Source organism: Hippopotamus amphibius, chromosome 2, assembly GCF_030028045.1.
Source record: "Hippopotamus amphibius kiboko isolate mHipAmp2 chromosome 2, mHipAmp2.hap2, whole genome shotgun sequence".
Taxonomy (NCBI): domain Eukaryota; kingdom Metazoa; phylum Chordata; class Mammalia; order Artiodactyla; family Hippopotamidae; genus Hippopotamus; species Hippopotamus amphibius.
In genome coordinates, this window is record NC_080187.1 from 2,284,881 (window position 1) to 2,296,903 (window position 12,023).

Consider the following 12,023-nt stretch of genomic DNA (forward strand, 5'->3'; position numbering starts at 1 on the left):
TGCAGGTTTACAGGCGCTACGGCGAGGAGTACGGCAGCCTCGCCCGCCCAGACATCACCTTCACCTACTTCCAGGCCGAGCGGCGGCAGGCCTGGGCGTGGGCTCCCGTGCGGGGGGCCTGCTCGGTGAGCTGTGGGGCAGGTGAGGCCCGGGGCAGGGCTCGCCCGAACGCCTTGGCGTGCCGGCTGCCCCCCAACCCCCCACAAGGAGGTGGCCTAGCCCCCCTCTTCCCTTCCAGGGCTGCGCGCGGTGACCTACAGCTGTCGGGACCAGGCCACGGACGAGGGGGTGGAGGCCGCCCGGTGCGCAGGGAGCCGGCAGCCGCAGGCGTGGTCCGAGCCGTGCGCCCCCGCGCCCTGTCCCCCGTAGTGAGTGCGCCTGCGGCCCCGGGCGGGCAGGGTGGCTCACGGCCCTCGCGGCAGGGCCGGGCCGGCAGCTTCTGGGCCTGTTCTGGTTCATCCTGTCAGTGTCCCCACCGGGCAGGTGAGGACCCTGAGACTCAGGCAGACCCGAGGGGCAGTGTCAGCTGGGGGTGACCCGCCGCACCTTGTCTGTGGGGGTCACGCGCCCTCTCTGAGCTCAGGTGCTCCCTGCTCGAGGGAGATGATTGCCCCGCCTGGGAGGGTTGTGGTGTGTGTTGGCTCAGGGAGGGGACCACACCCTGCAGGAGCACGAGGGTGGGGACAAGGCCGGCCCTGTTGGGTGCAGGGCTGGGGCAGCCGCCCACTGGCACTTTTATACGGACGCCCCCAGGCTCAGGGGCAGCTTGGCGACACCTGGAGAGCTGGAGGGCTGGGCTGGCTGTACCTGCACGGTGCCCAGGTACCTGAAGGGACACTGGGCCCAGGCCGGGCCAGGGAAGTGACTCGCCTAGACAGATCTGCTGGCCTCCCGCCCCTGCCCTGAGCCAGCCTGGGGCCCCGGCCAGCAGCCTGACGCCCCGTTCCTCTCCTCAGCTGGGCAGCCGGAGACTTCGGCCCGTGCAGCGCCTCCTGCGGGGGGGGCCTGCAGGAGCGGGCGGTGCGCTGCGTGGAGGTCCGGGGCGGCCTCCTGAGGATGGTGCCCCGCTCCCGGTGCAGAGCGCTGGCCCAGCAGCCAGCGGCCGTGGAGACCTGCAACTCCCAGCCCTGTCCCCCGAGGTGAGCCCCGGGCTGGGGCAGGGCCCCCCAAGGCCAGATCCGGGCAGAGTCTCCCTGGCAGGGCTGGTCCCTGTGCTGAGCCCGGCCGCTCTAAGTGTCCCCGTTTCCCGAGGCCCCACCATCCTGGGTGAGTACTGACTCCGGAATGACCCAGTATCCAGGAGGCCCTGCACCGGTCATTTTCCTCTCTGAACCTCCGAGTCTCTGCTCATGGAGGGCTGTGAAGACCAAGCGGAACAGCAGATATAAAGCAATAAATGTCACTCTGTTACTGCTGTTGTCATCTCCACAGTGTCCTAGCTGACAGAGCCTCATCTCTCTGATTTGCCAGTAACTGTCTCAGTGACCCGGGCAAGTCCCCTCCCTCTCTGGGCCCCAGTTATGTTACCCGTCCAGTGGGGAGGGGGTTAGCCTAGGTTGCTGGTGGTCCACGTGTGGCTCTGAGCATCTCCCCCCTCCACGCCCCGCATCCATGGCAGACACAGCAGTCACCACTCTTTCCTCCTGGGGGCCAATCCTGCCTCAGAACCCTTCTCCACACAGCACTCCAGGCAGCCCCCACCTCTCAGGTTGGCACCAGAGATGCATTTGCTGTCCCTGAACCGCTGGCCCGACTGCATCCGGCCCCTGTTTCCCAGCGCCTGCTGGGCTGTCTCATTGGAGACCCACGTCTGCCTCTGGAAGGCGGGCAGGTCAGGGCCGGTGTCGCTGCACCCTGGTACCGAGCGGAGAGTCAGCAGCTGTTCAGCCGGGCTTCAGGGAACGGCTCCTGGCTTTTGCCTCTTTGCAGGGGTCCCTCTTTGGGCTCTTGGATACGGGGGAGCAGGTTCGCTGCCTCTCCGCCCCAGAAGCTGGGTTGCACCTACATCCCGATGGCAGAGGCGGGGCCTGATGGCGGTCTTGTGCCTTCCTCAGGGCGATGCCAGACACGTGCTCGTCGGCCTGTGGAACAGACCCGGCCGTGCAGAACATGACGTGTGTGCGGGGGGCAGATGGCGTGGGGGCGCCGGCGACTGCTGGGCCCTGCTCCGCAGACAAGAAGCCGTCTGCCCTTGAGCCCTGCGTGGAGGTGGCATGTCCTGCAGGCCAGGGCCGTGTGAGTATCCTGGGCGCGGGAGAATAGGGAGCACTGGTTACCGCTGGCCTCCTGCCAGAGCTGGAAGACTGCCCCCGTGCAAGGCTGCTGTCCTCGGGAGCCCACTGGGCAGAGGATAAACTTAGAAACAGAGCTCAGGGCTGTGGGGAAGCCCCCTCCCTGCCGGCAAGCAGGCTGAGGATAGAATGTTGTCAGCTGTGTGCTGCGCAGAGAGGCGCGGCCACGCTCCTGCCGGCACCCAGGGGCTCAGGCTGGGCGGTGGTGCTTCTGGACAAGGGTGCCAGCCAATCCTGTCCCCCCTACCCCCGGCTGGTGGGGACCAAGCGTGCCTGCAAGGCTGGCTCCTGAGCCCAGCGCAGCCGTGCCCCACACCGACAGCTGGCGCTGTTGCTGATGGTGGGGTGTGTGGTGAGGGCATCCCCTGGAGGTCCTCCAGGAAAGGAGCAGCGGGGAGGGGTGCGGGTAACCACTTCTGTTCGCTCCTGAAGACATTGGGGTGGGTGGGAGTGGAGGACCAGGTGCCCAGGGGTCTGGAGTGGGAAGCCCAGACCCACCAGCTGTCTGCTTGCCCCCTGCAGCCGGATGCCCAGTCTCCAGGGGAGGAGGCCGTGTCCCCAGCGGGCAGTGCCAGGCCGGAGGTGCACGCCGCACACGTGTGGACTCGCCTGGCGGGGCCGTGCTCTGTCTCCTGTGGTCGAGGTGAGCCCCTGGCACTCCTGAGGGTCAGCTAACTCTAAAAAAGCATTCAAGGTGGCTTGCAAAAAATCCAGCTGTACAAGAACATGACATTATAAGCGAGGAGATTGGGGCCAAGGACGGACAGCCACGTGAATGTGCTCATTGATTGGCTGCAGGCAGGAAATGATGGTAAAACCCGGCCATACTGGCACCCGAGAGCACATTCTGAAGGTCTGATATGGCCTCCAACTTAGCTCTGAGCTTCCTGGCGGCCAACCCAGAGAAAATTAATTTTAAGATACACAGTGTTTTATGCTAAAACCCTGGGAATCCCCTGGCAGTCTGGTGGTCTTGATCACTTGGCGCTTCCACTGCTGTGGGCCGGGTTCCATCCCTGGTCGGAGAACTAAGATCCCGCAAGCCGCGTGGTGAGCCCGAAACAAACAAACAAACTAAAACCCTAATCCCTTGCTCAGCTAAACTGCAGCATGTTTAGAACTGAGGCCAGACATTTCTTTTGCGGATACTCCCAAAGGAGAGATGCGAGGATACGGCCCTAATAACATCTTGGTGATAAACACAGTAAGAGATTTTCATATAGCAACTCTTATAATGCCCTTCAATAAGCAGGAGCAGCTACCACTTTTCAGCACCTGCTATGCGCCAGGCACCTTATATCTCCCCTTGAAAAATCTTTATAAACATGCCTCCAAGCCAGGCACCATTAGATGAAAAACCTGAGGCTCAGAGAGGTTACGTCACTTGTCCAAGGTCACACAGGTGGTAAGTGGCAGAGCAGAGACTCAAATCCACATGGGCCTCGTCTGCTAGAGCTCTCCAGAGAGCGGGGCACCCGTGGTCCTTGCTGACCCTCCTCTCAGGGTGCGGGGTCCCTCCTTCCTCCCGGCAGGTGTGGTGGAGCTCCGTTTCGTGTGCATAGACTCTACCCTCAGGACACCAGTCCGGGAAGAGCTGTGTGATCTGGCAAGCAAGCCTGGGGGCCGGTGGGAGGTCTGCCAGGCTGCCCCGTGCCCGGCTTGGTGAGTCCGGGGGAGGGAGATGGTGCGGAGGGGCAGCCGTCCGGGTCCTCCCGGGGAGGAAGGAGTCTTACTCTGGCTGTGGCTTCCTGAGGAGAACTGGGCTTTCCCTCCGGCAGGTGGGAGACCCGAGCCTTGGCACCGTGCCCAGTGACCTGTGGAGGAGGACAGGTGCCGCTGGCTGTTCGCTGTGTGAGGATGGACCAAGGTCGCCTCGTCTCCCTACCTCACTCCAAGTGCTGGCCGATGCCGCGGCCCAGGCCCCTCGAGGACTGCAGCCCGGAGCCCTGCCCTGCCAGGTGGGCCCCTTCCCAAGGAGACAGGCGGTCCTAGGTGGGCATCCTCAGAGGTGGCATCGTCACCTTCCGTTAAGCTCACCACCCTTGGCGTCCTCACCTGCAGAAGTGCGCCGTATTGGTGCCCGGAAGACTGGCGGGGGTGGGGGTGGGGTGTAAGGCGTGTGACGTGCGTCGCACAGGTTCTGGGAGGCCGTGGCTGCATGTGGTGGATGGTCATTTTCTCATCACTTGTTCTTTACGGAGCACCTACTATGCCCAGGTGGCTGTTCTGGCACGAGGGGACACAGCAGTGACAACAGACAGGCATCCCTGCCCACCTGGAGCAGACGTGGGGGCAACGGGGAGACATGACAAATAAGATTATGGGGGGGACATGTAGTGTGATGGGTGGTGTTGGTGCGATGCGGCAAACACAGTGGGAAAGGAGGTCGGGAGTGCCGGCAGGGGCAGGGTCCAGGAGGCGGTGGGGCTGGGATTCCTATCGGAGACAGACATCTTTGCAGGGCTCCTTGGGTGCCCTCCCCTCCCCCCCACCGCTTTTTGGACACATCTGCCCTCGGCTTCCCCGTCTGTAAAATGGGGTCTTCTGAATATTCTCTGTCCACTGTGCTGAGCCTCTCGGTGGAGATGTAAAAGTGACCCCCAGAGAGAGAACCTTTTCAGGCTCTTTCCAGTCTGGGGAAGTGAGGGGAAGTCCCACTCTTCGGGGTCCCCTCTGACTCCAGCTTGCCGCAGGTGGCGGTACGAGCTGGCGGCCTGCAGCGTGAGCTGTGGGGGAGGGGTCGCGCAGAGGATCCTGTACTGTGCCCGGGCCCACGGGGAGGACAAGGACGAGGAGATCCTGCCAGCTGCGCAGTGCCAGGGGCTGCCTCGCCCAGAGCAGCAGGAGGCCTGCAGCCCGGAGCCCTGCCCACCCAGGTCAGCAGCCCCGGGATGTGGTAGGCACCTGAGCTCCTGGCGTGTGCCCACGCCGGGCCAGGCCCGTGGTGGTTCAAGGGCGACTCAGTGGAACAGGAAACAGGACCGCCCGGCAGGCTGCACCTGGTGTCCGAGGAGACCTTCTAGCAAACTCGGGCAGCGAGCGCTGTCGGTTCTAATGGGGGTGTGGGTGTGGGGAGGGCTGGGGGGCTTCCCAGTGGAGAAGGCAGCACCTGAGCGGAGCCTGAGGGTGGTCCAGCTGGGGCATAGCACCGCCAAAGCCACGGGGACAGAACAGCTCAGGCCAGTGGGGTCCAGAGACGGGTCGGAGCCTGATAGGGAAGGGCACATATTCAGCGGTCTCCCTCACAGTTCTCCCGTGGCTGCTTATTTGTAAGTTTGCATTTTAAATAATGCAGTGCTCTTCTGTATCACACAGAAAGGCCCAGAAAAGAATGTCAGTCACCCACGTGAGTGAGTGAGGCACCCACGTCTCACCACCAGGTTTAACAGATGCTGCCGTATTGCCGTGTTTCCGTCATGGGTCTCCTTGGTTTTAAAGAAAGGTGCCATTGCAGACGAGGCTTCATGTGCACGCAAACCTTTAGTGTGTCTGTGATTTATTTGGGGTCTGTTGCAAAGTAGGGGAGCAAACTCTTTTTTCCAAATCGCTGAGATGCAGTAATGTTTGCTGCCCCTCTCCAGGTGTCCGCCTTATCACATTCTGAATTCTTGGGTGTGTTGGATCTGTGTCGAGGCTTCTACCAGGCTCTGCTGTTTTATTTCCCACGCCTATTCCCAAATCAAACCGCTTTAATCACTGTAGCTTTACAGTCCATGTACCATCCACACCCGTGTCTCTAGATGTCCTTGTTTATGCTAAAATGGGCACCCCATTTATTTTCCAACATCAGATTTGAGATGATCTGGGATTTTTAATGGGAATTTCGCACACACAGGAGCTCTGGTTACCCCTGGAATGTCGCCGTGGCCACCCTGGCCTCCTTGATGTTCTGGAACATTCCAGGGGATGCTCCTGATTGGGGGTCGGCACCTACTTTCCCGCTGCCTGAATGTGTCTCCTCAGGGTACCCCTTCCCAGGCTCTGCTCTAAGTGCCGTGACAGAGAGGCGGGGAGTCCTCCCTGTGACTTTTTTTCTTTTTTGGCGGGGCCGTGCAGCATGTGGGATCTTAGTTCCCCAACCAGAGATGGAACCCGCGTCCTCTGCTTTGGAAGTGTGGAGTCTTAACCACTGGGCCACCAGGGACGTCCCCCTGTGACATTTTAATTGTCACAGCTGGGGGTGGCAGGGCTGGGGACCGCTGCTCCTGGCATCTAGTGGGTGGAGGCCAGGGCTACTGCTAAACGTCCTACACGGTGCAGATGGCCCCCCAAGATGAAGACCCACACAGCCCCAGATGTCACGAGGCACAGAAGCATATATGCTCCGAGGGGTGGGGGGTACTTGGTCTGGTTCATGGCCGTGTCCTGGCTTCTAGAACAGTGCCAGGCACGTGTTTGAGAGGGGGCACCACGGGGCCGGGAGGGCACATGGTGTAGTGATTAAGACTCCAGGCTCCAGTGCAGCCTGCCTGGCTTCAGTCCCAGCTTTGAAAACTGTCGGTCATTGTCACTTGTTGAAACCTGACAAATGAACGTGGGCAGGACCGGCTGAAGTGGAGATGTGTCTCCCCCATCCTGGGGCACCGCTCCCCCATCCCTGCTACCTGGACCAGCCAGCAGCTGGGTGTCCACGGGTGTCCTGTGATAAAGGGGATGAAAGGGGGCACCTTATTTTGGGAAAAGAGCTCTCTTTCCCGCAGAGACTTTCACTTGCCACTCAGCCCTGTGACTAGCCCAGAGGGGCTCAGGGGCTGGACTGCTGGGTCCCAGTGGCCTCGGAACCTGTCCCGGCTGTCGGATCAGCTCCCTGGGGCGGTGCCATCTTCGGGGAAGCCTAGCCTCTCTCCAGGGTCTCTCTTCCTGCAGGTGGAAAGTCACATCCCTTGGCCCGTGTTCAGCCAGCTGTGGTCTCGGCACTGCCACACGCTCGGTGGCCTGTGTGCAGCTGGACCGAGGCCAGGACATGGAGGTGGACGGGGCAGCCTGTGTAGGTCTGGTGCAGCCGCAGGCTAGCATCCCCTGCATCATCTCTGACTGCACCTACCGGTGGCATGTCAGCGCCTGGATGCAGGTAAGTGCATGGCTGAGGGGCCTCACGCATGGGGGCGTTGGGGGGCTTTGATCCATTGCGATCCCCCGAAAGCAGGGGGAGTGCCGGGTCTGGGGGAGGGGCAGTCGGGGACCGAGGGATGGAAGACATAGCAGGGCCTAGAGACATGGGAGGCAAGTGGGCCTTAAGAGGCCCCGAGGTCTGGAGAAGATGCAGGGCTGATAACTCCCACAGATGGGCAAACCCCCACCCTGTGCCCAGCACCATGCACGGCACTGGTGACACAAAGGTAAACAGGGCCGGGTCCCCCCCAGACGGCCTCGCTCTCGGTGCGGAGGGAGAAGAGGCCAAGCAGACAGCCACGGCCCCCTGAGTCAGGAGGACCCGGGCAATCTGGGTCGGGGGAGATGATCGCTCGGAAGGGGCAGCGCAGGGCGGGAGGACAGGATGGACACCCGGCTACCGCGAGTGACGGAGGGCGGAAGGAGGAGGCCACGCCACCTGGTCCCCGCTCTAGGGGCCGGAGGGCAGAGAGGCATCGAGGGCGACAGCGAGAGACCTGGGCTTGAGTCCCTGCTCCTCCTCCTCACGTGACCCTTCTCTGAGCCTCAGGCTCCTCGTCTGGAGAATGCACACACATGCCCCGCTCCCGTGTTGTGCAAAGATTATATCTGCGCTCTGTCCTTGTCCGCTCTGGCAGGGTCAGCCCCAGCTCCTTCCCCTCTTTCCTGGCAGTGCTCCGTCTCGTGTGGGGACGGCATCCAGCGCCGGCACGATGCCTGCCTTGGACCCCAGGCCCGGGTGCCTGTGCCAGCCGACTTCTGCCAGCACTTGCCCAAGCCGGTGACGGTGCGGGGCTGCTGGGCCGGGCCCTGTGCAGGGCCGCGGACACCCAGCCTGGCGCCCCACGAGGAAGCCACTGCTCCAGGCCAGACCACAGCTGCCACTGCTTCCCTGGAGTGGCCCCAGCACCAGGCCCGCCTCCTCTCCCCAGCTCCCTGGCCTCAAGGACTCCTGCCTGGGCCCCAGGAAAGCACAGCAGAGTCCAGTTATGTTCCTTCCTCCTTTCTGTCTGGGCGGCTGACAGGCTGCAGGAGGCGTGGGCAAAGGCATCTTCACCTGTGAGGCCAGGCTGCGTTCCTCGTGGGGACCTCCTGGGGGTGGTCCTATGGCTGCAGTGCCCGGGATGCTGGGATGAATGCGGCCGGGCTCAGGGCGGGCCCTCTTCCTCACTGGTAAAGTGCAAGCTCACTTTAATTATCACTGAGGGAGAGTAACCTGAAGTTTCACAGAGTCAGAATCCCCGCCTGTGTGACCCACTGTACTCACTGCTTCCGTCCTACGGGAGCACGAGGGGTGGCTCTGTGCCTCGGGTGGTGGTGCCCTGACCCATGCAGCCCCCTCCTCGCCCGAGAAGGCTTCCGACGGGGCCTAGGAGGACATCACCACCCCAGCTCCCAGTCTCCTCCCCAGCACGGAAAGCCCCGGCCCTGCCCTGCTGGGGATGCCCCACCTGGAAGCTCTGCTCACCTGCACTCCCGCTCCCTTTCCAGGTGCCTGTGGCCGGCAGCACTTTGAGCCAACAGGAACCATTGACATGCGAGGCCCAGTGCAGACAGACTGTGCAGTGGCCATTGGGCGGCCCCTGGGTGAGGTGGTGACCCTCCGAGTCCTCAACAGTTCCCTCAACTGCAGCGCTGGTATGTCTAGGGCCACATGAGCAGCTGTTGCCAGTGATGGGGTCTGCCAGAGGCCAGTGAGGTGACCCCAGGGCGCCCCCTTCCTGGGGGGCTGCTCCAGGTGCCTCCCCACCTGTAACTATCACAGCCAGCTCCATGGGGTGTGGTTGTCCCCAATTTCACAGATGAGGAAACTGAGGCTAGGAGTGATTAAGTCACACATCCAGTTCCTTAGAGTCCCATAGCCAGTAAGTGGAAGGGTCGGGACCTGAACTCAGCTCAGTCTACCCCAGGCCACGGGGCTGCTGACCTAGACTGGGGGCGCCGGGTCCTCACCTCACTGCCACTTCCCAGGGGACATGCTGCTGCTTTGGGGCAGGCTCACGTGGAGGAAGACGTGCAGGAAGCTGTCTGGCATGACTTTCAGCTCCAAAGCCAACACACTGGTGGTGAGGCAGCATCTCGTGGGGCCGGGAGGAGGAGGAGTGCTGCTGTGGTATTGGAGCCAGCCCGCCCCGGGAGCCCTCCACCGAGGTATGGCGGGGAGATGGAGCCTGCCCCCCGTCCCCAGAGCCCGGCTTGTGGGTGCTGCTGCCAACGGGCCCGTCCCGATGGGTCGGTGGGCAAGGCAGGCAGGGAGCTGAGCTGACTGAGAATAGAAGGCAGCACCTTCCTGGACACCCCCGACACCCCAACTCTGCACGTGCGGTCAGGACGAGGTCCCAGGAAATGTGTGGCGTCCTTCCTCTCTGGGGCCCTGCGGCGAGATGGGCGGACATCCTCACTCCCTCCCTCAGGTCACCGCGGCCCCGCACCCTGGCTCTGGCACTCAGGTCCTTCAGGATCCTTTAAGGTCCTCTGCGAGCCTCTTTCCCCAGCCCTGTTGGGTGCACTGTCCTCCCAGCCCATCCTCTGCAGAGTGGGCGTGTGTGCACACGCACACCTCGTGTAGAGGATGGCGTCCCCGAGGGCTCTGCTGGCCCGAGGGCTCTGCTGGCCCGCGGCCCCCTTGGTATCCACAGGTAGCCCCTGAGGTTGCTTCAGGGGGCTTGCCCTCTTCCAGCAGTCCAAACTGACTGAAGGTGGCTTCCTCAGGGGTTCCAGGCGTTTCTGGGTTCCCCCAGGCCTCAGGTGAGAAGTAGGACCCTGGAGGGCTTCTTCCTCTGCCCCTCAGCTTGCAGCACAGACACCAGCTCCTGCCTGGTCAGCGCTTCTCACTTCCTGGCCTCCCTGCGTGCAGGCACCTGCCTGGAGGGAGGCCCAGGAGGCGCAGGCAGGACGGGCTGCCCTGGTTGGGCCAGATGTAGCATGAAGCACTTTTGCACATGTGACTTTGCTGATTCCTCTTCAAGATTGCCCTGCCCAGTGTGTACTGTTGTTCCCTTCACTTTACAGAAGAGGGAACTGAAGCTTGGAGCATTTAAAGCCTTCACCTAGGGTCATCTAGCTGGGAAGTGGTAGAGACGGGGTTGAGTGGGGACGTCTGCCTGGGAGCCCTGATCCTGACCGCAGTGCCACACTGACCCCCCACTGCTCCCCGGCTGTGAGCTGCCCTGGCCTCTGGCGAGCGTGGTCATTCCAGGGGACTCCTGTGTCCCTGAGGTGGTCCACATCCAGACTGTCCACCTGCTGTCCCCTGCAGAATGTGACATGCAGCTCTTTGGGCCCCGTGGTGAAATTGTGAGCCCATCCGTGAGTCGGGATGGGAGGAGTGTGGGGGGCTGCCGCATCTTCATCGACGTGGCTCCACATGCCCGGATTGCCATCCATGCCCTGGCCACGGACATGGGCACCAGAACCGAGGGGACTGACGCCAGCTACATCTTGGTGAGACTGCCAGGGTGGGGACGGGCCTGGACTGACTCCTGCTATGATTCTGGACAGCCATCCTGGGGACAGGGACTGGGGGGTGGTGGGCTAGAGGACCCACTGAGGTTACTTCAGACCAAAACCCTCAAAATCATTCGTGAGAGAATAGGAGAAAAGTTTCCTCTACGTATTGACCAACAAATGTTTATTGAGTTCCCTACAAGAATGAAATAGAAAAGACCTTTCCTGATGTAGACTGCCAGTTCACCCAGGACTAAAGCATAATTTTGGACCCTAATATAATTTTACTAGAAGAGTGGGCCAAGCCCTCCCCGACGAGGTTTCATGTGTTCTGGGAAAACTGACATCTGTAAGGTATCAGCTCCCTGGAGGAGGCAGCCTTGCCTCGCAGTCAAACAAATCTGGGCTCAAATTCCAGCTCTGGCATCCTGGCTGTGTGTCTTTGGGGGAGGAGTACAACTTCTGTGAGACTCAGTTTCCTAGGTAGAATAATAGTGTCTTCCTGATAGGGCTGTTGTGTGAGGAATAAATGTGACCCTGGGTGTATGATACCTTGTATATTAAGGGCTTGTGAATGCTAGCTAATTGTCATCCGTGGTCGGTCCTTTGGGGCTGCCCCTTTCCTCCCAGATCCGGGACATCCACAGCCTGAGAACAACAACATTTCGTGGGCAACAGACGCTCTACTGGGAGTCAGAGGGCAGCCAGGCAGAGATGGAGTTTAGCCAGGGCTTCCTGGAGGCACACACCAGCCTTCGGGGCCGGTACTGGACCCTCCAGCCCAGAGCTCAATAGCCTGGCGATGCCCTGCCTCTCCAAGCACATCCCTCAGTTGCCCAGTGGGCACGGGCGGGGGGGGGGGGGTGCCGCCTCCCTGTCCTGGAAGGGAAAGGACGGAGCCTGACATTTATGAGCACCTCCAATCTTAAGCATCTCCTTTAGGGCTTGCGAAACGTTAGAGGGTGGGAGGGGGGACTCTCCGCAAAGGTCGTTCCCGGCGCCTCGGGTACCAATAAACGGAACGTGCGGTCCGCCTAGCGTTTTCCTTGCATAACCTGTCCAATTACGGCTTGGAGACCCACCTCCCCTCAAGGCGGGGATTCCCCGGCCGCGGTCGGGCTGCAGATCCACACCGGATCTGAGCAACCCCCTGGCCACCCGCAGCGGTCTCCT

The 12,023-nt window shown here is 61.8% G+C and overlaps 1 protein-coding gene across 1 annotated transcript in view; it reads left to right on the plus strand.

Annotated features, from left to right (window-relative positions):
* Positions 1 to 11,645, plus strand: part of ADAMTS13 (ADAM metallopeptidase with thrombospondin type 1 motif 13) — a 32,531-nt gene extending 20,886 nt beyond the window's left edge. The window contains 14 exon segments of the mRNA XM_057719878.1: positions 6 to 141; positions 239 to 368; positions 957 to 1,139; positions 2,055 to 2,235; positions 2,814 to 2,934; positions 3,824 to 3,953; positions 4,070 to 4,249; positions 4,985 to 5,167; positions 7,158 to 7,362; positions 8,077 to 8,389; positions 8,895 to 9,041; positions 9,375 to 9,554; positions 10,663 to 10,847; positions 11,481 to 11,645. Of these exon segments, the coding sequence (XP_057575861.1) occupies positions 6 to 141; positions 239 to 368; positions 957 to 1,139; positions 2,055 to 2,235; positions 2,814 to 2,934; positions 3,824 to 3,953; positions 4,070 to 4,249; positions 4,985 to 5,167; positions 7,158 to 7,362; positions 8,077 to 8,389; positions 8,895 to 9,041; positions 9,375 to 9,554; positions 10,663 to 10,847; positions 11,481 to 11,645 (2,439 nt within the window).
* The last annotated feature ends 378 nt before the right edge of the window (positions 11,646 to 12,023 follow it).